General features: G+C 54.0%; 1 protein-coding gene and 1 long non-coding RNA gene across 10 annotated transcripts; one reads left to right on the top strand and one right to left on the bottom strand.

The window, feature by feature from the left end:
• The first annotated feature begins 48 nt into the window (after nucleotides 1-48).
• Nucleotides 49-6,980, top strand: RPL27A (ribosomal protein L27a). The gene is made up of 5 exons (XM_032944910.2): nucleotides 49-163; nucleotides 2,503-2,566; nucleotides 3,096-3,171; nucleotides 5,378-5,552; nucleotides 6,595-6,980. The coding sequence occupies exons 1-5, from the start codon at nucleotides 161-163 to the stop codon at nucleotides 6,721-6,723; spliced, it is 447 nt and encodes a 148-aa protein (XP_032800801.1). The 5' UTR covers nucleotides 49-160; the 3' UTR covers nucleotides 6,724-6,980.
• LOC116937799 (uncharacterized) lies at nucleotides 6,235-27,696 on the bottom strand. 9 transcript variants are annotated; one of them, XR_012931149.1, is made up of 11 exons: nucleotides 27,600-27,690; nucleotides 25,347-25,414; nucleotides 23,628-23,695; nucleotides 22,304-22,368; nucleotides 18,766-21,434; nucleotides 14,040-17,941; nucleotides 10,514-13,170; nucleotides 9,603-9,670; nucleotides 8,045-8,203; nucleotides 6,291-7,212; nucleotides 6,235-6,249 (listed from the first exon to the last, which is right to left on the bottom strand). It is a non-coding gene; the product is annotated as an uncharacterized LOC116937799 (long non-coding RNA). The 9 variants fall into 9 exon arrangements; XR_012931148.1 differs by lacking the exon at nucleotides 6,235-6,249 and having other exon boundaries at nucleotides 6,953-7,212; nucleotides 27,600-27,696; XR_012931152.1 differs by lacking the exon at nucleotides 6,235-6,249 and having other exon boundaries at nucleotides 6,953-7,212; nucleotides 8,074-8,203; nucleotides 27,600-27,696.
• Between the last annotated feature and the right edge of the window lie 108 nt (nucleotides 27,697-27,804).

Raw genomic sequence — 27,804 nt, 5'->3', positions numbered from 1 at the left:
CCCGATTCCTTTCCCCGAGAGTCGAAACCCACCGGAAGTCATCCTCCCCCCCCCCGCTCCTTCCCGCCATTGTCCTTTTCCGTCCCCCGCCCCCTCTCGCCACGCCCACTTCCGCCGTTTCTCGTCACGTGATCGCTCCTTCTCCTCGACCTCCTCCGCCATGGTAAGATCGCTGACGGCTCCGGCCCCGCGAATCCGCGGCCATCCGCGGCCATCCGTGTCGAGCGGCGCTCGCGAATGTCGGCTTCGTTGCGGGCGTCGCGCCAGAGCGCGATGTCCCTCGCCTCCGATCGGAGAAAAGCTCGGGTTTAAGTTGCCTTGGCGGTGATGGGTGTGTTGTGTGTGAGGTGGGTGGGGGGTGTGTGAGCCTAGGCCTAGGTAGGCTAGGCGCCCATTCACTAACGTTGGGGTGGTGTCGCCGCCGTGATCCCCAGAGAAAGTTTAAACTTTTATCACGAAACCAATTCTGCTTGGGCGAATGTCTCCGTCGGAGGCGGTCCGCGTACAACAGCACAACCCGACGCGCTCCGTTAGGCCAATGAACACCCGTGCGGGCTTGCCTTAAGAGGGAGAAAATATATAATGGCCGACGTTTCGCGCGATGACCCTACTTTACGCACAAACATTGTATAGCCACGTGGGACTTTGATGAAACTCTTGTGGGACTCGTGGTCTATCCACTGCTGGCGATATCAACATCATGGAGCTCTATCCAGCAGTGGATGGATCATGATGGTGATTACACAACACGGGGATTGGAGACCACGCGCGGGGTAGAGACACCATCACGACCACATTGATCTCTATCCAGCAGTGGATAGATCATGATGGTGATAACACAACACGGTGATTGGAGAACACGCGCGGGGTAGACACATCAACATCATTGAACTTCATCTACCCTGCGTGTGTCCTCCAATCCACGTGTTCCTCTGTGTAATAATGATGTATCCACTGCTGGATGAAGATCAATGTGGTCGTGATGATGTCTCTACCCTGCGTGTGTTCTCCAATCTACGTTTTCCCTCCGTGTAATCGTGACCATTGCGGGTGCCACGGTGGTGAGATGTTAACTGCCTCGCGAGGCACACAGGAGGTCGTGGGCTCGATCCCGACCCTGGCGCCTGCTGTATATTTGGAGTTTGCGTGTCTCTCCGGTTTTTCCCCTGCACATTTAGAAGCATGCGTTTTGGAGTATTTCACTGCTATCATTTGTGATGGTCGGGTCGCTTCTGAAAATGAGCTACATAGCTCGGTGAGCCTTACCTGGTAAAATAAACATCTTGGTGTATCCACTGGTGGATGAAAATCAGTGTGGCGGTGTCTCTACCCCAGTGTGTGTTCTATTATCCACGTGGTCTTCAATGTAACCACCATCATGGTTCTCCACTGCTGGACAAAGATCAATTTGGTGATGTCTTTACCCTATGTGCTCCAATTCACGTGTTCCTCCATAATCACCATCGTGGTCTAACCACTGCTGGATAAAGATCATTGTGTTGATGTCTCTACACTGCTTGTCCACTTAATCCACGTGGCTATATCTGGTCTCTGTAATAATCATCACCGTGATCTATCAACTGATGGATGAAGATTCGTTTTTTCTTATCTTCTAAGTTTAACCTTGTTTTGTCTGTGTAAATTTCAGTGTGTGTTTTTGAGTCGTAATGGTATATTTTTTTTGTAACATTCAAATGTTGATGCTTTAAGTTTATTGTGTGTAACGAAGAGAGAACTCGTTCCCCGGATAGCCTCATTGGCAAGAGTGACCTGGGATCAGTAAGATTACAAAGTCAATGTCGGCCTATGGGCAGCGTGAGGCTGTGGACGGTGTGAGTCTATAGGCAGTATTGAGTATGGGGCTCTGTTGAGTCTATTGGCTATGCGAGTATGGTGCAGTGTTGAGCATATGGTAAGTCTTCTTTGGTTCTTTCGGTAAAGTCACGTAGAATGAGAATACAATAATAAATTGATAAAATAAAATAACACAATAAAATTCTCACGACGTTTCGGCCACAACACAAGCGGCCTTCATCGTCTGTTGAATGATCCACACAACCTTAAGATCATTCAACAGACGATGAAGGCCGCTTGTGTTCTGGCCGAAACGTCGTGAGAATTGTTATTTTATTTTATCAATTTATTGTTTTATTCTCATTCTTCGTGACTTTACCGAAAGAACCAAAGAAGATTAATCCTTGCAGTCACGAAAGCTTTAAATCGAAACCTATGGTAAGTGTTGAGTCTGGGTGGTAATGTTGAGTCCTATGGGCAGTGAGACTGGGCAGTATTGAGTATGGGCAGTGTGAGTCTATGGGTGGTAGTGTTGAGTCAATGGGCAGTGTTGAGTCTGGGTGGTAGTATACTCTTTGGTTCTATTCGTAGGATCTTTGCAGTCACGAAAGCTTCAAATCTAGAAAAGATCTGGGTGGTAGTGTTGAGTGGTGCAATGTTGAGTCTAGCAGGGTGATGATGACCGTTGTTTGCCGTTCGTCCTCTCAGACTGCACGACTCAAGAAGACGAGGAAGCTGAGAGGTCATGTGAGCCATGGCCACGGCCGGATAGGTGAGAGTTGGGCCGTCGTGCATCGTAACACTACGCACGTATCTGCATGTATCGGTGTGTGTGCCAGTGTGGATGCATCTGTATATATCAGTGTGTGGGAATGTATCAGTGTGTGTGCCAGTGTGGATGCATCTATGCGTATCAGTGTGTGGGAATGTATCAGTGTGCGTATGTATCTATCGATTCCTGCTCGCGGCCAACACCGACGTCGATTATCTGTACCGGTCCTGGGCCTCCCCTAGGTCGACTCGGCCTCAAATGAGTACCTGATGGGGTGTGTAAACATCGTCACTGGGGAGACAAAGGCGGTCGGGCGTGGTGCTGGCCACCCACCCCCTCGTGTGCCGTGCCGGCCTTCATAGGTGCTCGCTAACAGCACTTTCCCCAACAGTCTGTTGTATACGTCTGTGTGCGTATCTGTGTGTAACGGGGAAAATGTACGTGTGTAAGTATCTTGTGTGTAATGGGGTATATGTATTTGTGTGTCTGTGTGTATAACGGTGCGTCCCCCTTCCCCCGCTGTGCTCAGGCAAGCACCGCAAGCACCCTGGTGGGCGCGGTAACGCCGGCGGTCAGCACCACCACAGGATCAACTTCGACAAATAGTGAGTGCCCCCCCATCCCTCCGCTAGCTCCCCTTGACCTGAAATGGGCATCGCCACCGTTATGTTAGCGTGCGTGTAAACTCTATTTTAAACAGGTAAGGCCCCACTGAACTGTGTGGCTCTTTTTAAGACCAAGCCCAAAAATACACATACTCATAAAAAAAACCCACATAGATCCATACTCATAGAGACCCATAATCATAGAGACCCACAGAGATCCATACTCATAGAGACCCATAATCATAGAGACCCACAGAGACCCATACTCATAAAAAAAACCCACATAGATCCATACTCATAGAGACCCATAATCATAGAGACCCACAGAGATCCATACTCAAGAGACCCACAGAGACCCATACTCAGAGACCCACAGAGACTCACAGTGACCCATACTTATAGACCCATATTCATAGAGACCCACAGATATCCATACTCAGAGACCCACAGAGACTCACAGAGACCCATATTCAGAGAGACCCACAGATATCCATACTCAGAGACCCATAGAGACTCACAGAGACCCATACTTATAGACCCATATTCATAGAGACCCACAGATATCCATACAAGAGACCCATACTCGTAGAAACTCAGATCCATACAACGTAGCTCTTTTTCAGAAGCGACCTGCCCATCACATGATAGCTGAACCAAGTGGCTGATATCATCAACGCGTGGAAATTTATATAGCAGGCTGTAAACGCATGACTTTGATTCTAAATGTGGAGGGGAAAACCGGAGGACCTTGGAGAAAAATCCACGCGACCACGGGGAGAGAGAGACACCGCAAACTCCAAATATACAGCAGCAGCAGGCGTCAGGGTCGGGATCGAACCCACGACCTCCTGTAGGCCAGGCGAGGGAGTCAACATCTCATCACCACGGCGGCTCGGCCTTAAATGAGTACCTGGTGTAATGGTTTGTGTAGTGAACATCGCCACTCGGGGGAGACGGAGGCGGCCGGGCGTGGTCCTGGCCACCCACCCCTTCGTGTGCCACGGTGCCGGCCCTTCATAGGTGCTGCTATTCGTGGCTAACAGCACTTGCCACAACAGTTTAAGGCTACACGGGGGGGGGGATATTTATCTTTGTGCGCTTAGTTGTCACAGTAGGGGGCACAGCTGATGCATCTAACCGTCATCTCAGTCAACCCATGGCACCTGCTGGGTCTGTCCCCTTGACATCCTCCTGCACCTAGCCTGGCACGGCAGTCAACCCATGGCACCTGGGACCACTGGCAGAGCCAGTGGGGGGGGGTGAGTTGGCACGTGCCCCCCCAATGATCCGATCGAAATTCCTAATTTCGATCGGATCATTGGGGTCTATTAGTAATAAATCGGCATTTTGCGACCCCCCTCCACTGGCCACTTTGTAGAATGTTTTTACGTGCCAGGGACTCTACGAGATGATAGGACAATAGTGCGAGTCCATAATTGCCAATAAGTGCACGGCAAAGCTGTTACAAGCGACTCGCAGAATAATTGTGCCCAGTGGCGCCTACAGAGTCCGCGACTTCCCTGAAGGCATTGACACCTTCAGCGAGGGCGGTGGCGATGATCACTAACAACGCGGTTCGAACTCGACCCCTCGATCGATGGCTGCGTCATCGCCGCACACGCGTCGAGTAACAAGCAAGGGACAAGTCCCCTCATTGCTGGAAGGGTTACCCCACCCCACCTGAAAATCCTGGCTCCGCCATTTGCCTGGGACTGTGCCGTAACCTCGTCCTGCACCTAGCCTGGCACAGCAGTTAACCCACGGCACGTTGGTCCGTCCCGTGGCCTCGTCTCCCTGCCAGCAGCGGGCATTGACGTGGCCTCAAAAGTTGCACCTAGCCTGGCACAAGCGCCGTGGTGAGGTCACCGCAACGCTTAGCGGTGAACGGCGGGGCGTCGTTTATATATATACGCGCAAGGGCGCTTCAAACAATTTATAACGCTGAGAATTTGCAACAATAGAAGATTCCGGGCCGCGCTTTGACAACGAATGGCGAACAAGTGGGAGGCCGTTTGACTTTTTGAAGCCATTAACGTTGCATTTGCCGTCGTGTTAACAGTGCAGTATTATCCGATTTTTTTTTCCCCCATTTAAAAAGGATAGTCCCGTGTAAGTGTTGACACGTTTTTGAAGCGCCCCGTGTACGTGTGTATATGCACACGCGTTTCGTAAAACCAGCGGTTTTGTGTCGTGCGCGTGCCCTCAGCCACCCCGGCTACTTCGGCAAGGTGGGCATGCGCCGCTACCACCTCAAGCGCAACCAGCTGCACTGCCCCACGCTCAACGTGGACCGCCTGTGGACGCTGGTGAGCGAGCAGACGCGGGCTGCAAGCGCCAAGCTGCCGGAGGGCACCGCGCCCGTCATCGACGTCGTCAGAGCCGTGAGAGACGCACGCACGCGTGCGGGAGAGGGGGGGGGGTACGGGGCAGCAGACACGGGGGTGAAGGGGGACGTTGGGGAGGGAAACGCGGGGTGGGGGAGACACGGATGAGGGGGTGGGGGGGGAGACACGTGGGGAGGGGGGAGACACGGATGGGGCGGGGAACACCAGAGAGACAGGGGAGAGAGACGGGGGAGAGAGACGGGCGAGAGAGACGGGCGAGAGAGATGGGAGAGAGACGGGGGAGAGAGACACGGGGGAGAGACACGGGGGAGAGACACGGGGGAGAGACACGGGGGAGAGACACGGGGGAGAGACACGGGGGAGAGACACGGGGGAGAGAGACAGGGGGGAGAGACGGGAGAGACAGCAGAGAGACGGGCGAGAGAGATGGGAGAGAGACGGGGGAGAGAGATGGGAGAGAGACGGGGGAGAGACGGGGGAGAGAGATGGGAGAGAGACGGGGGAGGGAGACAGAGGGGAGATAGGGGAGATGTCGACATGGGGCAGAGACACAGCTGGCCGGAAACGCTCAAAGTGCTGACCACCCCACCAGAGTGCACTCCCTTGGGTAGCTGTGTGTAACGTGGGTAGCTGTGTGTGTAACGTGGGTAGCTGTGTGTGTAACGTGGGTAGCTGTGTGTGTAACGTGGGTAGCTGTGTGTAACGTGGGTAGCTGTGTGTGTAACGTGGGTAGCTGTGTGTGTAACGTTGGTAGCTGTGTGTAACGTGGGTAACCTGTGTGTGTAACGTGGGTAACCTGTGTGTGTAACGTGGGTAACCTGTGTGTGTAACGTGGGTAGCTGTGTGTGTAACGTGGGTAGCTGTGTGTGTGGCCTGTGTGTGACCTGTCTGTGTAACGTGAGACCTGTGTGTAACCTGTGTGTGTAACGTGTAAGACCTGTGTGTGTGACCTGTGTGTAACCTGTGTGTGTAATGTGTGTAACCTGTGTGTGTAATGTGTGTAACCTGTGTGTAACGTGAGACCTGTGTGTGACCTGTGTGTGACCTGTGTGTGTGTGACCTGTGTGTACCACCCCAGGGCTACTACAAGGTGCTGGGCAAGGGCCGTCTGCCCAAGCAGCCGGTGATCGTGAAGGCAAAGTTCTTCAGCCACCGCGCAGAGCAGAAGATCCGTGCAGTGGGGGGAGCCTGCGTGCTGGTGGCCTAGACGCTCGCCGTGTACGCACACAGCACGTGTACACGGAGCGGTTGCACTCACACAGCCGTACACACATTTGGGTGTACACCCATACATGCAATGTCCCACGGACCGTGTACACACCCATACATACAGCTTTACACACCTATGCAGTGTACTCACACTCACATGTAGGTGTGTAAACACACACACACTTGTGCAAACGGCACCACACAAACACAGGAGTGCTCACACAAGGTTCTGAATAAAAACGCCCAGTTGCTTTATTGGAGTGTGCAGTGGCTTTGCTCCTCCCCCCCTCCCAGGGATTTCATATTGAATTTCTTGAGCTCCCTTTCATCCACTGGAGCCACCAGTTAGTACAGCCCACCCCACCCCCCTTCCTCCAGTTGGTTTCTTCCACTGTAGTTGAGGGAGGTTTGGGGTCACCTCACGTTCCCCCTCCCCCCCAACTCTTCAGAACTCAGTGGGCTGATCGCTCCTCCAGTGAACTGGGATCTGTACACACAGACGCAGCAATGAACCCTTGTATGGGCCCTCTGTGTCCAGCTACACATCTACCCTGCATGTCCCCCCAACCAGTGAGACAGAATAGTGTGTGTGAGTGAAGTGTGCCCCACACTGGCTGTGAGATGCCCCCCACTGTGAGCGAGGTCTCCCCACGTGTGCCCCCCGTTCGAAAGGGAGCGTGGCACTGGGGGCCGCGTCCCTTCTGCACGAGAGAGGCTGCTCTGGCTCGGAGTTTAAAACCCGCACGGACCGAACCTGCACGGGCGACCAAATCCGAGCTCTCCCATCACTCTCTCTCGTGGATACATCTCACTCCAGTCTCTCACCCATCTCTCTCTCGTGGATACATCTCACTCCAGTCTCTCCCATCTCTAACTCTCACGTGGATACATCTCACTCCAGTCTCTCACCCATCTCTCTCTCGTGGATACATCTCACTCCAGTCTCTCAGATCTGTCTCCCATCTCCCTCTTTCTGATCTCTCTCATCTCTTTCCCATGTACCTCTCCCATTTTGCTCTCCCATCTCTTCTGAATCCATCTCTCCAGTCTCTCCAGTCCCTCACTCCTGCCGCCCTCTCTTCTCCCGTCCCTCTCCAGTCTCGCTCTCTCTCCCATCTCTCTTGATACCATTCCGTCTCTACTAAACGTGAGAGACCAATAGCAGTGTTGAACCCTCAGACCCAATGAAACAGGGCTTGAACTCAGCCTCGCTCTCTCTCCCATCTCTCTCGATACCACTCCGTCTCTACTAAACGTGAGAGACCAATAGCAGTGTTGAACCCTCACAGACCCAATGAAACAGGGCTTGAACTCAGCACCTCGGCATTGCCGGCAAAGTGTCACCGACCCGGCCATCGTGAACCCAACCCGGCCATCGTGAACCCCTCCTGGCTGTGTAAGCGGCCCCACTGACTCTGCACTCCTGGCTTCATCTTCAGGCTGAAGCCTTCACCAGGCCTCAGGGATGCCCCCTCCTCCTGCAATAGAGACAGTGAGAGAGACACACAGAATAGTGTGTGTGAGTGAAGTGTGCCCCACACTGACTGTGAGATGCCCCCCACTGAGCGAGGTCTCCCCACGTGTGCCCCCCGTTCGAAAGGGAGCGTGGCACTGGGGGCCGCGTCCCTTCTGCACGAGGGAGGCTGCTCTGGCTCGGAGTTTAAAACCCGCACGGACCGAACCTGCACGGGCGACCAAATCCGAGCTCTCCCATCACTCTCTCTCGTGGATACATCTCACTCCAGTCTCTCACCCATCTCTCTCTCTCTCTCGTGGATACATCTCAGTCCAGTCTCTCACCCATCTCTCTCTCTCGTGGATACATCTCACTCCAGTCTCTCACCCATCTCTCTCTCTCGTGGATACATCTCACTCCAGTCTCTCACCCATCTCTCTCTCTCGTGGATACATCTCACTCCAGTCTCTCACCCATCTCTCTCGTGGATACATCTCACTCCAGTCTCTCTCCCATCACTTTCTCGTGGATACATCTCACTCCAGTCTCTCACCCATCTCTCTCGTGGATACGTCTCACTCCAGTCTCTCACCCATCTCTCTCTCTCGTGGATACATCTCACTCCAGTCTCTCACCCATCTCTCTCGTGGATACATCTCACTCCAGTCTCTCACCCATCTCTCTCGTGGATACATCTCACTCCAGTCTCTCACCCATCTCTTGTGGATACATCTCACTCCAGTCTCTCACTTCTCTCTCTCGTGGATACATCTTACTCCAGTCTCTCACCCATCTCTCGTGGATACATCTCACTCCAGTCTCTCACCCATCTCTCGTGGATACATCTCACTCCAGTCTCTCACCCATCTCTCTCTCCCGTGGATACATCTCACTCCAGTCTCTCCCCCATCTCTCTCTCGTGCATACATCTCACTCCAGTCTCTCTCCCATCTCTCTCTCTCGTGGATACATCTCACTCCAGTCTCTCCCATCTCACTCCAGTCTCTCAGATCTCTCTCTCGTGGATACATCTCACTCCAGTCTCTCACCCATCTCTCTCCCATCTTCCTCTTTCTCATCTCTCTCATCTCTTTCCCATATCCCTCTCCCATCTCTCGTCTCTCCCATTTTGCTCTCCCATCTCTTCTGAATCCATCTATCCAGTCTCTCTCCAGTCTCTCACTCCTGCCGCTCTCTCTTCTCCCGTCCCTCTCCAGCCTCGCTCTCTCTCCCATCTCTCTCGATACCACTCCATCTCTACTAAACGTGAGAGACCAATAGCAGTGTTGAACCCTCACAGACCCAATGAAACAGGGCTTGAACTCAGCACCTCAGCCCTGCCGGCAAAGTGTCACCGACCCGGCCATCGTGAACCCAACCCGGCCATCGTGAACCCCTCCTGGCTGTGTAAGCGGCCTCACCGACTCTGCACTCCTGGCTTCATCTTCAGGCTGAAGCCTTCACCAGGCCTCAGGGATGCCCCCTCCTCCTGCAATAGAGACAGCGAGAGAGACACACAGAATAGTGTGTGTGAGTGCAGTGTGCCCCCCACTGGCTGTGAGATGCCCCCCACTGTGAGCGAGGTCTCCCCACGTGTGCCCCCCGTTCGAAAGGGAGCGTGGCACTGGGGGCCGCGTCCCTTCTGCACGAGGGAGGCTGCTCTGGCTCGGAGTTTAAAACCCGCACGGACCGAACCTGCACGGGCGACCAAATCCGAGCTCTCCCATCTCTCTCTCTCGTGGATACATCTCACTCCAGTCTCTCACCCATCTCTCTCTCGTGGATACATCTCACTCCAGTCTCTCACCCATCTCTCTCTCTCTCTCTCGTGGATACATCTCACTCCAGTCTCTCACACATCTCTCTCTCGTGGATAAATCTCACTCCAGTCTCTCACCCATCTCTCTCTCTCGTGGATACATCTCACTCCAGTCTCTCACCCATCTCTCTCTCTCGTGGATACATCTCACTCCAGTCTCTCAGATCTCTCTCCCTCTCGTCTCTCTCATCTCTTTCCCTTATCCCTCTCCCATTTTGCTCTCCCATCTCTTCTGAATCCATCTCTCCAGTCTCTCACTCCTGCTGCTCTCTCTTCTCCCGTCCCTCTCCAGCCTCGCTCTCTCTCCCATCTCTCTCGAGACCACTCCGTCTCTACTAAACGTGAGAGACCAATAGCAGTGTTGAACCCTCACAGACCCAATGAAACAGGGCTTGAACTCAGCCTCGCTCTCTCCCATCTCTCTCGATACCACTCCGTCTCTACTAAACGTGAGAGACCAATAGCAGTGTTGAACCCTCACAGACCCAATGAAACAGGGCTTGAACTCAGCACCTCGGCATTGCCGGCAAAGTGTCACCGACCCGGCCATCGTGAACCCAACCCGGCCATCGTGAACCCCTCCTGGCTGTGTAAGCGGCCTCACCGACTCTGCACTCCTGGCTTCATCTTCAGGCTGAAGCCTTCACCAGGCCTCAGGGATGCCCCCTCCTCCTGCAATAGAGACAGAGACACAGAATAGTGTGTGTGAGTGCAGTGTGCCCCACACTGGCTGTGAGATGCCCCCCACTGTGAGCGAGGTCTCCCCACGTGTGCCCCCCGTTCGAAAGGGAGCGTGGCACTGGGGGCCGCGTCCCTTCTGCACGAGGGAGGCTGCTCTAGCTCGGAGTTTAAAACCCGCACGGACTGAACCTGCACGGGCGACCAAATCCGAGCTCTCCCATCACTCTCGTGGATACATCTCACTCCAGTCTCTCACCCATCTCTCTCTTGTGGATACATCTCACTCCAGTCTCTCCCTTCTCTCTCTCTCGTGGATACATCTCACTCCAGCCTCTCACACATCTCTCTCTCGTGGATACATCTCACTCCAGTCTCTCACCCATCTCTCGTGGATACATCTCACTCCAGTCTCTCACCCATCTCTCTCTCTCTCGTGGATACATCTCACTCCAAGCTCTCACACATCTCTCTGTCTCGTGGATACATCTCACTCCAGTCTCTCTCCCATCTCTCTGTCTCGTGGATACATCTCACTCCAGTCTCTCACCCATCTCTCTGTCTCGTGGATACATCTCACTCCAGTCTCTCGCCCATCTCTCTCTCGTGGATACATCTCACTCCAGTCTCTCACCCATCTCTCTCTCTCGTGGATACATCTCACTCCAGTCTCTCAGATCTCTCTCTTTCTCATCTCTCTCATCTCTTTCCCATATCCCTCTCCCATTTTGCTCTCCCATCTTTTCTGAATCCATCTCTCCAGTCTCTCACTCCTGCCGCTCTCTCTTCTCCCGTCCCTCTCCAACCTCGCTCTCTCTCCCATCTCTCTCGAGACCACTCCGTCTCTACTAAACGTGAGAGACCAATAGCAGTGTTGAACCCTCACAGACCCAATGAAACAGGGCTTGAACTCAGCCTCGCTCTCTCTCCCATCTCTCTCGAGACCACTCCGTCTCTACTAAACGTGAGAGACCAATAGCAGTGTTGAACCCTCACAGACCCAATGAAGCAGGGCTTGAACTCAGCACCTCAGCATTGCCGGCAAAGTGTCACCGACCCGGCCATCGTGAACCCAACCCGGCCATCGTGAACCCCTCCTGGCTGTGTAAGCGGCCTCACCGACTCTGCACTCCTGGCTTCATCTTCAGGCTGAAGCCTTCACCAGGCCTCAGGGATGCCCCCTCCTCCTGCAATAGAGACAGCGAGAGAGACACACAGAATAGTGTGTGTGAGTGCAGTGTGCCCCACACTGGCTGTGAGATGCCCCCCACTGTGAGCGAGGTCTCCCCACGTGTGCCCCCCGTTCGAAAGGGAGCGTGGCACTGGGGGCCGCGTCCCTTCTGCACGAGGGAGGCTGCTCTGGCTCGGAGTTTAAAACCCGCACGGACCGAACCTGCACGGGCGACCAAATCCGAGCTCTCCCATCACTCTCGTGGATACATCTCACTCCAGTCTCTCACCCATCTCTCTCTCTCGTGGATACATCTCACTCCAGTCTCTCACCCATCTCTCTCTCTCGTGGATACATCTCACTCCAGTCTCTGACCCATCTCTCTCTCTCGTGGATACATCTCACTCCAGTCTCTCACCCATCTCTCTCTCGTGGATACATCTCACTCCAGTCTCTCACCCATCTCTCTCTCTCGTGGATACATCTCACTCCAGTCTCTCAGATCTCTCTCTCTCGTGGATACATCTCACTCCAGTCTCTCACCCATCTCTCGTGGATACATCTCACTCCAGTCTCTCACCCATCTCTCTCTCTCGTGGATACATCTCACTCCAGTCTCTCAGATCTCTCTCTCTCGTGGATACATCTCACTCCAGTCTCTCACCCATCTCTCTCGTGGATACATCTCACTCCAGTCTCTTATCCATCTCTCTCTCGTGGATACATCTCACTCCAGTCTCTCTCGTGGATACATCTCCAGTCTCTCACCCATCTCTCTCTCGTGGATAAATCTCACTCCAGTCTCTCACCCATCTCTCTCTCGTGGATACATCTCTCACCCATCTCTCTCTCTCGTGGATACATCTCACTCCAGTCTCTCACCCATCTCTCTCGTGGATACATCTCACTCTAGTCTCTCAGATCTCTCTCCCTCTCATCTCTCTCATCTCTTTCCCTTATCCCTCTCCCATTTTGCTCTCCCATCTCTTCTGAATCCATCTCTCCAGTCTCTCACTCCTGCTGCTCTCTCTTCTCCCGTCCCTCTCCAGCCTCGCTCTCACTCCCATCTCTGTCGATACCACTCCGTCTCTACTAAAAGTGAGAGACCAATAGCAGTGTTGAACCCTCACAGACCCAATGAAACAGGGCTTGAACTCAGCACCTCAGCATTGCCGGCAAAGTGTCACCGACCCGGCCATCGTGAACCCAACCCGGCCATCGTGAACCCCTCCTGGCTGTGTAAGCGGCCTCACCGACTCTGCACTCCTGGCTTCATCTTCAGGCTGAAGCCTTCACCAGGCCTCAGGGATGCCCCCTCCTCCTGCAATAGAGACAGCGAGACAGACACACAGAATAGTGTGTGTGAGTGCAGTGTGCCCCACACTGGCTGTGAGATGCCCCCCACTGTGAGAGAGGTCTCCCTACGTGTGCCCCCCGTTCGAAAGGGAGCGTGGCACTGGGGGCCGCGTCCCTTCTGCACGAGAGAGGCTGCTCTGGCTCGGAGTTTAAAACCCGCACGGACCGAACCTGCACGGGCGACCAAATCCGAGCTCTCCCATCTCTCTCTCTCGTGGATACATCTCACTCCAGTCTCTCACCCATCTCTCTCTCTCTCGTGGATACATCTCACTCCAGTCTCTCACACATCTCTCTCTCGTGGATAAATCTCACTCCAGTCTCTCACCCATCTCTCTCTCTCGTGGATACATCTCACTCCAGTCTCTCACCCATCTCTCTCTCTCGTGGATACATCTCACTCCAGTCTCTCAGATCACTCTCCCTCTCGTCTCTCTCATCTCTTTCCCTTATCCCTCTCCCATTTTGCTCTCCCATCTCTTCTGAATCCATCTCTCCAGTCTCTCACTCCTGCTGCTCTCTCTTCTCCCGTCCCTCTCCAGCCTCGCTCTCTCTCCCATCTCTCTCGAGACCACTCCGTCTCTACTAAACGTGAGAGACCAATAGCAGTGTTGAACCCTCACAGACCCAATGAAACAGGGCTTGAACTCAGCCTCGCTCTCTCCCATCTCTCTCGATACCACTCCGTCTCTACTAAACGTGAGAGACCAATAGCAGTGTTGAACCCTCACAGACCCAATGAAACAGGGCTTGAACTCAGCACCTCGGCATTGCCGGCAAAGTGTCACCGACCCGGCCATCGTGAACCCCTCCTGGCTGTGTAAGCGGCCTCACCGACTCTGCACTCCTGGCTTCATCTTCAGGCTGAAGCCTTCACCAGGCCTCAGGGATGCCCCCTCCTCCTGCAATAGAGACAGCGAGAGAGACACACAGAATAGTGTGTGTGAGTGCAGTGTGCCCCACACTGGCTGTGAGATGCCCCCCACTGTGAGCGAGGTCTCCCCACGTGTGCCCCCCGTTCGAAAGGGAGCGTGGCACTGGGGGCCGCGTCCCTTCTGCACGAGGGAGGCTGCTCTAGCTCGGAGTTTAAAACCCGCACGGACTGAACCTGCACGGGCCACCAAATCCGAGCTCTCCCATCACTCTCGTGGATACATCTCACTCCAGTCTCTCACCCATCTCTCTCTTGTGGATACATCTCACTCCAGTCTCTCCCTTCTCTCTCTCTCGTGGATACATCTCACTCCAGTCTCTCACACATCTCTCTCTCGTGGATACATCTCACTCCAGTCTCTCACCCATCTCTCGTGGATACATCTCACTCCAGTCTCTCACCCATCTCTCTCTCTCGTGGATACATCTCACTCCAAGCTCTCACACATCTCTCTGTCTCGTGGATACATCTCACTCCAGTCTCTCTCCCATCTCTCTCTCTCGTGGAAACAGCTCACTCCAGTCTCTCACCCATCTCTCTCTCTCGTGGATACATCTCACTCCAAGCTCTCACACATCTCTCTGTCTCGTGGATACATCTCACTCCAGTCTCTCTCCCATCTCTCTGTCTCGTGGATACATCTCACTCCAGTCTCTCACCCATCTCTCTGTCTCGTGGATACATCTCACTCCAGTCTCTCGCCCATCTCTCTCTCGTGGATACATCTCACTCCAGTCTCTCACCCATCTCTCTCTCTCGTGGATACATCTCACTCCAGTCTCTCAGATCTCTCTCTTTCTCATCTCTCTCATCTCTTTCCCATATCCCTCTCCCATTTTGCTCTCCCATCTTTTCTGAATCCATCTCTCCAGTCTCTCACTCCTGCCGCTCTCTCTTCTCCCGTCCCTCTCCAACCTCGCTCTCTCTCCCATCTCTCTCGAGACCACTCCGTCTCTACTAAACGTGAGAGACCAATAGCAGTGTTGAACCCTCACAGACCCAATGAAACAGGGCTTGAACTCAGCCTCGCTCTCTCTCCCATCTCTCTCGAGACCACTCCGTCTCTACTAAACGTGAGAGACCAATAGCAGTGTTGAACCCTCACAGACCCAATGAAGCAGGGCTTGAACTCAGCACCTCAGCATTGCCGGCAAAGTGTCACCGACCCGGCCATCGTGAACCCAACCCGGCCATCGTGAACCCCTCCTGGCTGTGTAAGCGGCCTCACCGACTCTGCACTCCTGGCTTCATCTTCAGGCTGAAGCCTTCACCAGGCCTCAGGGATGCCCCCTCCTCCTGCAATAGAGACAGCGAGAGAGACACACAGAATAGTGTGTGTGAGTGCAGTGTGCCCCACACTGGCTGTGAGATGCCCCCCACTGTGAGCGAGGTCTCCCCACGTGTGCCCCCCGTTCGAAAGGGAGCGTGGCACTGGGGGCCGCGTCCCTTCTGCACGAGGGAGGCTGCTCTAGCTCGGAGTTTAAAACCCGCACGGACTGAACCTGCACGGGCGACCAAATCCGAGCTCTCCCATCACTCTCGTGGATACATCTCACTCCAGTCTCTCACCCATCTCTCTCTTGTGGATACATCTCACTCCAGTCTCTCCCTTCTCTCTCTCTCGTGGATACATCTCACTCCAGTCTCTCACACATCTCTCTCTCGTGGATACATCTCACTCCAGTCTCTCACCCATCTCTCGTGGATACATCTCACTCCAGTCTCTCACCCATCTCTCTCTCTCGTGGATACATCTCACTCCAAGCTCTCACACATCTCTCTGTCTCGTGGATACATCTCACTCCAGTCTCTCTCCCATCTCTCTGTCTCGTGGATACATCTCACTCCAGTCTCTCACCCATCTCTCTGTCTCGTGGATACATCTCACTCCAGTCTCTCGCCCATCTCTCTCTCGTGGATACATCTCACTCCAGTCTCTCACCCATCTCTCTCTCTCGTGGATACATCTCACTCCAGTCTCTCAGATCTCTCTCTTTCTCATCTCTCTCATCTCTTTCCCATATCCCTCTCCCATTTTGCTCTCCCATCTTTTCTGAATCCATCTCTCCAGTCTCTCACTCCTGCCGCTCTCTCTTCTCCCGTCCCTCTCCAACCTCGCTCTCTCTCCCATCTCTCTCGAGACCACTCCGTCTCTACTAAACGTGAGAGACCAATAGCAGTGTTGAACCCTCACAGACCCAATGAAACAGGGCTTGAACTCAGCCTCGCTCTCTCTCCCATCTCTCTCGAGACCACTCCGTCTCTACTAAACGTGAGAGACCAATAGCAGTGTTGAACCCTCACAGACCCAATGAAGCAGGGCTTGAACTCAGCACCTCAGCATTGCCGGCAAAGTGTCACCGACCCGGCCATCGTGAACCCAACCCGGCCATCGTGAACCCCTCCTGGCTGTGTAAGCGGCCTCACCGACTCTGCACTCCTGGCTTCATCTTCAGGCTGAAGCCTTCACCAGGCCTCAGGGATGCCCCCTCCTCCTGCAATAGAGACAGCGAGAGAGACACACAGAATAGTGTGTGTGAGTGCAGTGTGCCCCACACTGGCTGTGAGATGCCCCCCACTGTGAGCGAGGTCTCCCCACGTGTGCCCCCCGTTCGAAAGGGAGCGTGGCACTGGGGGCCGCGTCCCTTCTGCACGAGGGAGGCTGCTCTGGCTCGGAGTTTAAAACCCGCACGGACCGAACCTGCACGGGCGACCAAATCCGAGCTCTCCCATCACTCTCGTGGATACATCTCACTCCAGTCTCTCACCCATCTCTCTCTCTCGTGGATACATCTCACTCCAGTCTCTCACCCATCTCTCTCTCTCGTGGATACATCTCACTCCAGTCTCTGACCCATCTCTCTCTCTCGTGGATACATCTCACTCCAGTCTCTCACCCATCTCTCTCTCGTGGATACATCTCACTCCAGTCTCTCACCCATCTCTCTCTCTCGTGGATACATCTCACTCCAGTCTCTCAGATCTCTCTCTCTCGTGGATACATCTCACTCCAGTCTCTCACCCATCTCTCGTGGATACATCTCACTCCAGTCTCTCACCCATCTCTCTCTCTCGTGGATACATCTCACTCCAGTCTCTCAGATCTCTCTCTCTCGTGGATACATCTCACTCCAGTCTCTCACCCATCTCTCTCGTGGATACATCTCACTCCAGTCTCTTATCCATCTCTCTCTCGTGGATACATCTCACTCCAGTCTCTCTCGTGGATACATCTCCAGTCTCTCACCCATCTCTCTCTCGTGGATAAATCTCACTCCAGTCTCTCACCCATCTCTCTCTCTCGTGGATACATCTCTCACCCATCTCTCTCTCTCGTGGATACATCTCACTCCAGTCTCTCACCCATCTCTCTCGTGGATACATCTCACTCCAGTCTCTCAGATCTCTCTCCCTCTCATCTCTCTCATCTCTTTCCCTTATCCCTCTCCCATTTTGCTCTCCCATCTCTTCTGAATCCATCTCTCCAGTCTCTCACTCCTGCTGCTCTCTCTTCTCCCGTCCCTCTCCAGCCTCGCTCTCACTCCCATCTCTGTCGATACCACTCCGTCTCTACTAAAAGTGAGAGACCAATAGCAGTGTTGAACCCTCACAGACCCAATGAAACAGGGCTTGAACTCAGCACCTCGGCATTGCCGGCAAAGTGTCACCGACCCGGCCATCGTGAACCCAACCCGGCCATCGTGAACCCCTCCTGGCTGTGTAAGCGGCCTCACCGACTCTGCACTCCTGGCTTCATCTTCAGGCTGAAGCCTTCACCAGGCCTCAGGGATGCCCCCTCCTCCTGCAATAGAGACAGCGAGACAGACACACAGAATAGTGTGTGTGAGTGCAGTGTGCCCCACACTGGCTGTGAGATGCCCCCCACTGTGAGAGAGGTCTCCCTACGTGTGCCCCCCGTTCGAAAGGGAGCGTGGCACTGGGGGCCGCGTCCCTTCTGCACGAGGGAGGCTGCTCTGGCTCGGAGTTTAAAACCCGCACGGACCGAACCTGCACGGGCGACCAAATCCGAGCTCTCCCATCTCTCTCTCTCGTGGATACATCTCACTCCAGTCTCTCACCCATCTCTCTGTCTCGTGGATACATCTCACTCCAGTCTCTCGCCCATCTCTCTCTCGTGGATACATCTCACTCCAGTCTCTGACCCATCTCTCTCTCTCGTGGATACATCTCACTCCAGTCTCTCAGATCACTCTCCCTCTCGTCTCTCTCATCTCTTTCCCTTATCCCTCTCCCATTTTGCTCTCCCATCTCTTCTGAATCCATCTCTCCAGTCTCTCACTCCTGCTGCTCTCTCTTCTCCCGTCCCTCTCCAGCCTCGCTCTCTCTCCCATCTCTCTCGAGACCACTCCGTCTCTACTAAACGTGAGAGACCAATAGCAGTGTTGAACCCTCACAGACCCAATGAAACAGGGCTTGAACTCAGCCTCGCTCTCTCCCATCTCTCTCGATACCACTCCGTCTCTACTAAACGTGAGAGACCAATAGCAGTGTTGAACCCTCACAGACCCAATGAAACAGGGCTTGAACTCAGCACCTCGGCATTGCCGGCAAAGTGTCACCGACCCGGCCATCGTGAACCCCTCCTGGCTGTGTAAGCGGCCTCACCGACTCTGCACTCCTGGCTTCATCTTCAGGCTGAAGCCTTCACCAGGCCTCAGGGATGCCCCCTCCTCCTGCAATAGAGACAGCGAGAGAGACACACAGAATAGTGTGTGTGAGTGCAGTGTGCCCCACACTGGCTGTGAGATGCCCCCCACTGTGAGCGAGGTCTCCCCACGTGTGCCCCCCGTTCGAAAGGGAGCGTGGCACTGGGGGCCGCGTCCCTTCTGCACGAGGGAGGCTGCTCTAGCTCGGAGTTTAAAACCCGCACGGACTGAACCTGCACGGGCGACCAAATCCGAGCTCTCCCATCACTCTCGTGGATACATCTCACTCCAGTCTCTCACCCATCTCTCTCTTGTGGATACATCTCACTCCAGTCTCTCCCTTCTCTCTCTCTCGTGGATACATCTCACTCCAGTCTCTCACACATCTCTCTCTCGTGGATACATCTCACTCCAGTCTCTCACCCATCTCTCGTGGATACATCTCACTCCAGTCTCTCACCCATCTCTCTCTCTCGTGGATACATCTCACTCCAAGCTCTCACACATCTCTCTGTCTCGTGGATACATCTCACTCCAGTCTCTCTCCCATCTCTCTCTCTCGTGGAAACAGCTCACTCCAGTCTCTCACCCATCTCTCTCTCTCGTGGATACATCTCACTCCAAGCTCTCACACATCTCTCTGTCTCGTGGATACATCTCACTCCAGTCTCTCTCCCATCTCTCTGTCTCGTGGATACATCTCACTCCAGTCTCTCACCCATCTCTCTGTCTCGTGGATACATCTCACTCCAGTCTCTCGCCCATCTCTCTCTCGTGGATACATCTCACTCCAGTCTCTCACCCATCTCTCTCTCTCGTGGATACATCTCACTCCAGTCTCTCAGATCTCTCTCTTTCTCATCTCTCTCATCTCTTTCCCATATCCCTCTCCCATTTTGCTCTCCCATCTTTTCTGAATCCATCTCTCCAGTCTCTCACTCCTGCCGCTCTCTCTTCTCCCGTCCCTCTCCAACCTCGCTCTCTCTCCCATCTCTCTCGAGACCACTCCGTCTCTACTAAACGTGAGAGACCAATAGCAGTGTTGAACCCTCACAGACCCAATGAAACAGGGCTTGAACTCAGCCTCGCTCTCTCTCCCATCTCTCTCGAGACCACTCCGTCTCTACTAAACGTGAGAGACCAATAGCAGTGTTGAACCCTCACAGACCCAATGAAGCAGGGCTTGAACTCAGCACCTCAGCATTGCCGGCAAAGTGTCACCGACCCGGCCATCGTGAACCCAACCCGGCCATCGTGAACCCCTCCTGGCTGTGTAAGCGGCCTCACCGACTCTGCACTCCTGGCTTCATCTTCAGGCTGAAGCCTTCACCAGGCCTCAGGGATGCCCCCTCCTCCTGCAATAGAGACAGCGAGAGAGACACACAGAATAGTGTGTGTGAGTGCAGTGTGCCCCACACTGGCTGTGAGATGCCCCCCACTGTGAGCGAGGTCTCCCCACGTGTGCCCCCCGTTCGAAAGGGAGCGTGGCACTGGGAGCCGCGTCCCTTCTGCACGAGGGAGGCTGCTCTGGCTCGGAGTTTAAAACCCGCACGGACCGAACCTGCACGGGCGACCAAATCCGAGCTCTCCCATCACTCTCGTGGATACATCTCACTCCAGTCTCTCACCCATCTCTCTCTCTCGTGGATACATCTCACTCCAGTCTCTGACCCATCTCTCTCTCTCGTGGATACATCTCACTCCAGTCTCTGACCCATCTCTCTCTCTCGTGGATACATCTCACTCCAGTCTCTCACCCATCTCTCTCTCGTGGATACATCTCACTCCAGTCTCTCACCCATCTCTCTCTCTCGTGGATACATCTCACTCCAGTCTCTCAGATCTCTCTCTCTCGTGGATACATCTCACTCCAGTCTCTCACCCATCTCTCGTGGATACATCTCACTCCAGTCTCTCAGATCTCTCTCTCGTGGATAAATCTCACTCCAGTCTCCCACCCATCTCTCTCGTGGATACATCTCACTCCAGTCTCTTATCCATCTCTCTCTCGTGGATACATCTCACTCCAGTCTCTCTCATCTCTCTCGTGGATACATCTCCAGTCTCTCACCCATCTCTCTCTCGTGGATAAATCTCACTCCAGTCTCTCACCCATCTCTCTCTCTTGTGGATACATCTCTCACCCATCTCTCTCTCTCTCGTGGATACATCTCACTCCAGTCTCTCACCCATCTCTCTCGTGGATACATCTCACTCCAGTCTCTCAGATCTCTCTCCCTCTCATCTCTCTCATCTCTTTCCCTTATCCCTCTCCCATTTTGCTCTCCCATCTCTTCTGAATCCATCTCTCCAGTCTCTCACTCCTGCTGCTCTCTCTTCTCCCGTCCCTCTCCAGCCTCGCTCTCACTCCCATCTCTGTCGATACCACTCCGTCTCTACTAAACGTGAGAGACCAATAGCAGTGTTGAACCCTCACAGACCCAATGAAACAGGGCTTGAACTCAGCACCTCGGCATTGCCGGCAAAGTGTCACCGACCCGGCCATCGTGAACCCAACCCGGCCATCGTGAACCCCTCCTGGCTGTGTAAGCGGCCTCACCGACTCTGCACTCCTGGCTTCATCTTCAGGCTGAAGCCTTCACCAGGCCTCAGGGATGCCCCCTCCTCCTGCAATAGAGACAGCGAGACAGACACACAGAATAGTGTGTGTGAGTGAAGTGTGCCCCACACTGGCTGTGAGATGCCCCCCACTGTGAGAGAGGTCTCCCTACGTGTGCCCCCCGTTCGAAAGGGAGCGTGGCACTGGGGGCCGCGTCCCTTCTGCACGAGGGAGGCTGCTCTGGCTCGGAGTTTAAAACCCGCACGGACCGAACCTGCACGGGCGACCAAATCCGAGCTCTCCCATCTCTCTCTCTCGTGGATACATCTCACTCCAGTCTCTCACCCATCTCTCTCTCTCTCGTGGATACATCTCACTCCAGTCTCTCACACATCTCTCTCTCGTGGATAAATCTCACTCCAGTCTCTCACCCATCTCTCGCTCTCGTGGATACATCTCACTCCAGTCTCTCACCCATCTCTCTCTCTCGTGAATACATCTCACTCCAGTCTCTCAGATCTCTCTCCCTCTCGTCTCTCTCATCTCTTTCCCTTATCCCTCTCCCATTTTGCTCTCCCATCTCTTCTGAATCCATCTCTCCAGTCTCTCACTCCTGCTGCTCTCTCTTCTCCCGTCCCTCTCCAGCCTCGCTCTCTCTCCCATCTCTCTCGAGACCACTCCGTCTCTACTAAACGTGAGAGACCAATAGCAGTGTTGAACCCTCACAGACCCAATGAAACAGGGCTTGAACTCAGCCTCGCTCTCTCCCATCTCTCTCGATACCACTCCGTCTCTACTAAACGTGAGAGACCAATAGCAGTGTTGAACCCTCACAGACCCAATGAAACAGGGCTTGAACTCAGCACCTCGGCATTGCCGGCAAAGTGTCACCGACCCGGCCATCGTGAACCCCTCCTGGCTGTGTAAGCGGCCTCACCGACTCTGCACTCCTGGCTTCATCTTCAGGCTGAAGCCTTCACCAGGCCTCAGGGATGCCCCCTCCTCCTGCAATAGAGACAGAGAGACACACAGAATAGTGTGTGTGAGTGCAGTGTGCCCCACACTGGCTGTGAGATGCCCCCCACTGTGAGCGAGGTCTCCCCACGTGTGCCCCCCGTTCGAAAGGGAGCGTGGCACTGGGGGCCGCGTCCCTTCTGCACGAGGGAGGCTGCTCTAGCTCGGAGTTTAAAACCCGCACGGACCGAACCTGCACGGGCGACCAAATCCGAGCTCTCCCATCACTCTCGTGGATACATCTCACTCCAGTCTCTCACCCATCTATCTCTTGTGGATACATCTCACTCCAGTCTCTCCCTTCTCTCTCTCTCGTGGATACATCTCACTCCAGTCTCTCACACATCTCTCTCTCGTGGATACATCTCACTCCAGTCTCTCACCCATCTCTCGTGGATACATCTCACTCCAGTCTCTCACCCATCTCTCTCTCTCGTGGATACATCTCACTCCAAGCTCTCACACATCTCTCTGTCTCGTGGATACATCTCACTCCAGTCTCTCTCCCATCTCTCTCTCTCGTGGAAACAGCTCACTCCAGTCTCTCACCCATCTCTCTCTCTCGTGGATACATCTCACTCCAAGCTCTCACACATCTCTCTGTCTCGTGGATACATCTCACTCCAGTCTCTCTCCCATCTCTCTGTCTCGTGGATACATCTCACTCCAGTCTCTCACCCATCTCTCTGTCTCGTGGATACATCTCACTCCAGTCTCTCGCCCATCTCTCTCTCGTGGATACATCTCACTCCAGTCTCTCACCCATCTCTCTCTCTCGTGGATACATCTCACTCCAGTCTCTCAGATCTCTCTCTTTCTCATCTCTCTCATCTCTTTCCCATATCCCTCTCCCATTTTGCTCTCCCATCTTTTCTGAATCCATCTCTCCAGTCTCTCACTCCTGCCGCTCTCTCTTCTCCCGTCCCTCTCCAACCTCGCTCTCTCTCCCATCTCTCTCGAGACCACTCCGTCTCTACTAAACGTGAGAGACCAATAGCAGTGTTGAACCCTCACAGACCCAATGAAACAGGGCTTGAACTCAGCCTCGCTCTCTCTCCCATCTCTCTCGAGACCACTCCGTCTCTACTAAACGTGAGAGACCAATAGCAGTGTTGAACCCTCACAGACCCAATGAAGCAGGGCTTGAACTCAGCACCTCAGCATTGCCGGCAAAGTGTCACCGACCCGGCCATCGTGAACCCAACCCGGCCATCGTGAACCCCTCCTGGCTGTGTAAGCGGCCTCACCGACTCTGCACTCCTGGCTTCATCTTCAGGCTGAAGCCTTCACCAGGCCTCAGGGATGCCCCCTCCTCCTGCAATAGAGACAGCGAGAGAGACACACAGAATAGTGTGTGTGAGTGCAGTGTGCCCCACACTGGCTGTGAGATGCCCCCCACTGTGAGCGAGGTCTCCCCACGTGTGCCCCCCGTTCGAAAGGGAGCGTGGCACTGGAGCCGCGTCCCTTCTGCACGAGGGAGGCTGCTCTGGCTCAGAGTTTAAAACCCGCACGGACTGAACCTGCACGGGCGACCAAATCCGAGCTCTCCCATCACTCTCTCGTGGATACATCTCACTCAAGTCTCTCACACATCTCTCTCTCTCGTGGATACATCTCACTCCAGTCTCTCACCCATCTCTCTCGTGGATACATCTCACTCCAGTCTCTCACCCATCTCTCTCTCTCGTGGATACATCTCACTCCAGTCTCTCACCCATCTCTCTCTCTCGTGGATACATCTCACTCCAGTCTCTCACCCATCTCTCTCTCTCGTGGATACATCTCACTCCAGTCTCTCACCCATCTCTATCTCTCGTGGATACATCTCACTCCAGTCTCTCACCCATCTCTCTCTCGTGGATACATCTCACTCCAGTCTCTCACCCATCTCTCTCTCTCTCTCGTGGATACATCTCACTCCAGTCTCTCACCCATCTCTCTCTCTCTCTCTCTCGTGGATACATCTCACTCCAGTCTCTTACCCATCTCTCTCTCGTGGATACATCTCACTCCAGTCTCTCTCATCTCTCTCGTGGATACATCTCACTCCAGTCTCTCACCCATCTCTCTCTCGTGTATACATCTCACTCCAGTCTCTCTCATCTCTCTCGTGGATACATCTCACTCCAGTCTCTCACCCATCTCTCTCTCTCGTGGATACATCTCACTCCAGTCTCTCACCCATCTCTCTCTCGTGGATACATCTCACTCCAGTCTCTCTCCCATCTCTCTCTCTCGTGGATACATCTCACTCCAGCCTCTCACCCATCTCTCTCGTGGATACATCTCACTCCAGTCTCTCAGATCTCTCTCTTTCTCATTTCTCTCATCTCTTTCCCATGTCCCTCTCCCATTTTGCTCTCCCATCTCTTCTGAATCCATCTCTCCAGTCTCTCACTCCTGCCGCCCTCTCTTCTCACGTCCCTCTCCAGCCTCGCTCTCTCTCCCATCTCTGTCGATACCACTCCGTCTCTACTAAACGTGAGAGACCAATAGCAGTGTTGAACCCTCACAGACCCAATGAAACAGGGCTTGAACTCAGCCTCGCTCTCTCTCCCATCTCTCTCAAGACCACTCCGTCTCTACTAAACGTGAGAGACCAATAGCAGTGTTGAACCCTCACAGACCCAATGAAACAGGGCTTGAACTCAGCCTCGCTCTCTCTCCCATCTCTCTCGAGACCACTCCGTCTCTACTAAACCTGAGAGACCAATAGCAGTGTTGAACCCTCACAGACCCAATGAAACAGGGCTTGAACTCAGCCTCGCTCTCTCTCCCATCTCTCTCAAGACCACTCCGTCTCTACTAAACGTGAGAGACCAATAGCAGTGTTGAACCCTCACAGACCCAATGAAACAGGGCTTGAACTCAGCACCTCGGCACTGCCGGCAAATTGTCTACGACCCGGCCATCGTGAACCCAACCCGGCCATGGTGAACCCCTCCTGGCTGTGTAAGCGGCCTCACCGACTCTGCACTCCTGGCTTCATCTTCAGGCTGAAGCCTTCACCAGGCCTCAGGGATGCCCCCTCCTCCTGCAATAGAGACAGCGAGAGAGACACACAGAATAGTGTGTGTGAGTGCAGTGTGCCCCACACTGGCTGTGAGATGCCCCCCACTGTGAGCGAGGTCTCCCCACGTGTGCCCCCCGTTCGAAAGGGAGCGTGGCACTGGGGGCCGCGTCCCTTCTGCACGAGGGAGGCTGCTCTGGCTCGGAGTTTAAAACCCGCACGGACCGAACCTGCACGGGCGACCGAATCCGAGCTCTCCCATCACTCTCTCTCGTGGATACATCTCACTCCAGTCTCTCACCCATCTCTCTCTCGTGGATACATCTCACTCCAGTCTCTCACCCATCTCTCTCTCTCGTGGATACATCTCACTCCAGTCTCTCACCCATCTCTCTCTCTCGTGGATACATCTCACTCCAGTCCCTCTCATCTCTCTCGTGGATACATCTCACTCCAGTCTCTCACCCATCTCTCGTGGATACAACTCACTCCAGTCTCTCACCCATCTCTCTCTCGTGGATACATCTCACTCCAGTCTCTCACCCATCTCTCTCTCGTGGATAGATCTCACTCCAGTCTCTCACCCATCTCTCTCTCGTGGATACATCTCACTCCAGTCTCTCACCCATCTCTCTCTCGTGGATACATCTCACTCCAGTCTCTCACCCATCTCTCTCTCTCGTGGATACATCTCACTCCAGTCTCTCACCCATCTCTCTCTCGTGGATACATCTCACTCCAGTCTCTCACCCATCTCTCTCTCGTGGATACATCTCACTCCAGTCTCTCACCCATCTCTCTCTCGTGGATACATCTCACTCCAGTCTCTCACCCATCTCTCTCTCTCTCGTGGATACATCTCACTCCAGTCTCTCACCCATCTCTCTCTGTCGTGGATACATCTCACTCCAGTCTCTATCTCTCCCATCCCTCACTCCCATCTCTCTCCCTCTCATCTGACACCCATCTCTCTCTCGTGGATACATCTCACTCCAGTCTCTCAGATCTCTCTCACTCATCCCTCTCTCTCTCCCATCTCACTCGCCAATCTCTGCAGCTCCCATCTCTCATCTCTCCTGTTTTTATTGTTACCAGGCAAGGACCCACTGCGCCGTGTAGTTCTCATTCAAAACCGACCTGGCTGTCACAGATGATAACATCTAAGCTAAGCTGAGTGATATCATCATCATCGCGTGGATATTCATAGCAGCAGCCAAATAGCTCTAAACGCGTGGCGACGTTGATTCTAAACGTGGCGTGGAAAAACCGAGAGAACCCGGAGACAAAATCCATGCAGCGACCACCACGGGGAGAAAGACGCAGAGAGACACACGCAGACTCCACATATACAGCAGCAGCAGGCATCATCAGGACCGGGATCGAACCCACGACTTCCTGTACACCAGGCGAGGTAGTTAACATCTCACGGGGGAGAGACACACGCAGACTCCAGATATGTGATAGGCATCGTCAGGGTCGGCATCGAACCCACGACCTCCTGTATACCAGGCGAGGTAGTTAACATCTCACCGGGGAGAGACACACGCAGACTTCAGATATGTGACAGGCATGGTCAGGGTCGGCATCGAACCCACGACCTCCTGTAGACCAGGCGAGGTAGTTAACATCTCACGGGAGAGACACACGCAGACTCCAGATATATGACAGGCATCGTCAGGGTCGGCATCGAAACCACGACTTCCTGTATACCAGGCGAGGTAGTTAACATCTCATAGCCACCGTGGCTACTCGGCCTCGTGTCGCGGTGTGTCGTAAGCATCGCCACTGGGAAGACAAAGGCGGCCGGGCGTGGTGCTACTAACAGCACTTGCCCCTACAGTCTGTTACAGGCTACACGGGGGATCTTTGTCTGTGTATAGGTGCTGCTGCTACTCGCTACTAACAGCACTTGCCCCTACAGTCTGTTACAGGCTACACGGGGGATCTTTGTGCTAGCCACCGCGTGTGGTTTAGCTGGTATAAAAAATTTAATAAAATTAAATATTCGCGCAACACGTGCTGCAGCCTGACCCACTAGGCCTCAACGCGGGCATTGGAACTTTCTCACAACCCACACAGACTAAGCGGAGTCTCTCTCTCTCTGAGTGTAAACAGACTTCTCGATCCCACGAGGAGGAAGAGATCGCCACTCACCACCACCACCACTCACCACCACTCGCCACCACCACCACTCACCACCACCACTAACCACGCATACGCGGAGGCCGCCATCACCACCAATGGAGATGACGTCACGGAAGGGGTTCGTGTTTTTTTTTGCATCTTCCGGAAGAACCTCTTTTCCGGAAGACGTCTTCCGGAAGATGTAAGAATAAAACGAATTTGCAAGCAGCCAGAGTCGAAACTCGACTGCGGGAATAATTAACGCGGATTTATTTTATTATTATTATATT

This window comes from Petromyzon marinus, chromosome 80 (assembly GCF_048934315.1).
Source record: "Petromyzon marinus isolate PM22_M1 ecotype Great Lakes invasive population chromosome 80, UKy_Petmar_22M1.pri1.0, whole genome shotgun sequence".
NCBI lineage: Eukaryota > Metazoa > Chordata > Hyperoartia > Petromyzontiformes > Petromyzontidae > Petromyzon > Petromyzon marinus.
The sequence above is the reverse complement of the archived record's forward strand: the minus strand, read 5'-3'. Positions and strand labels throughout refer to the sequence as shown.

Bases quoted from the DNA above. Each gene is read 5' to 3' on its own strand.
- RPL27A (XM_032944910.2), top strand. The intron at 2,567-3,095 runs GTGAGAGTTGGG...CGCTGTGCTCAG, and splicing joins CCATGGCCACGGCCGGATAG to GCAAGCACCGCAAGCACCCT. The intron at 3,172-5,377 runs GTGAGTGCCCCC...GCGTGCCCTCAG, and splicing joins AGGATCAACTTCGACAAATA to CCACCCCGGCTACTTCGGCA.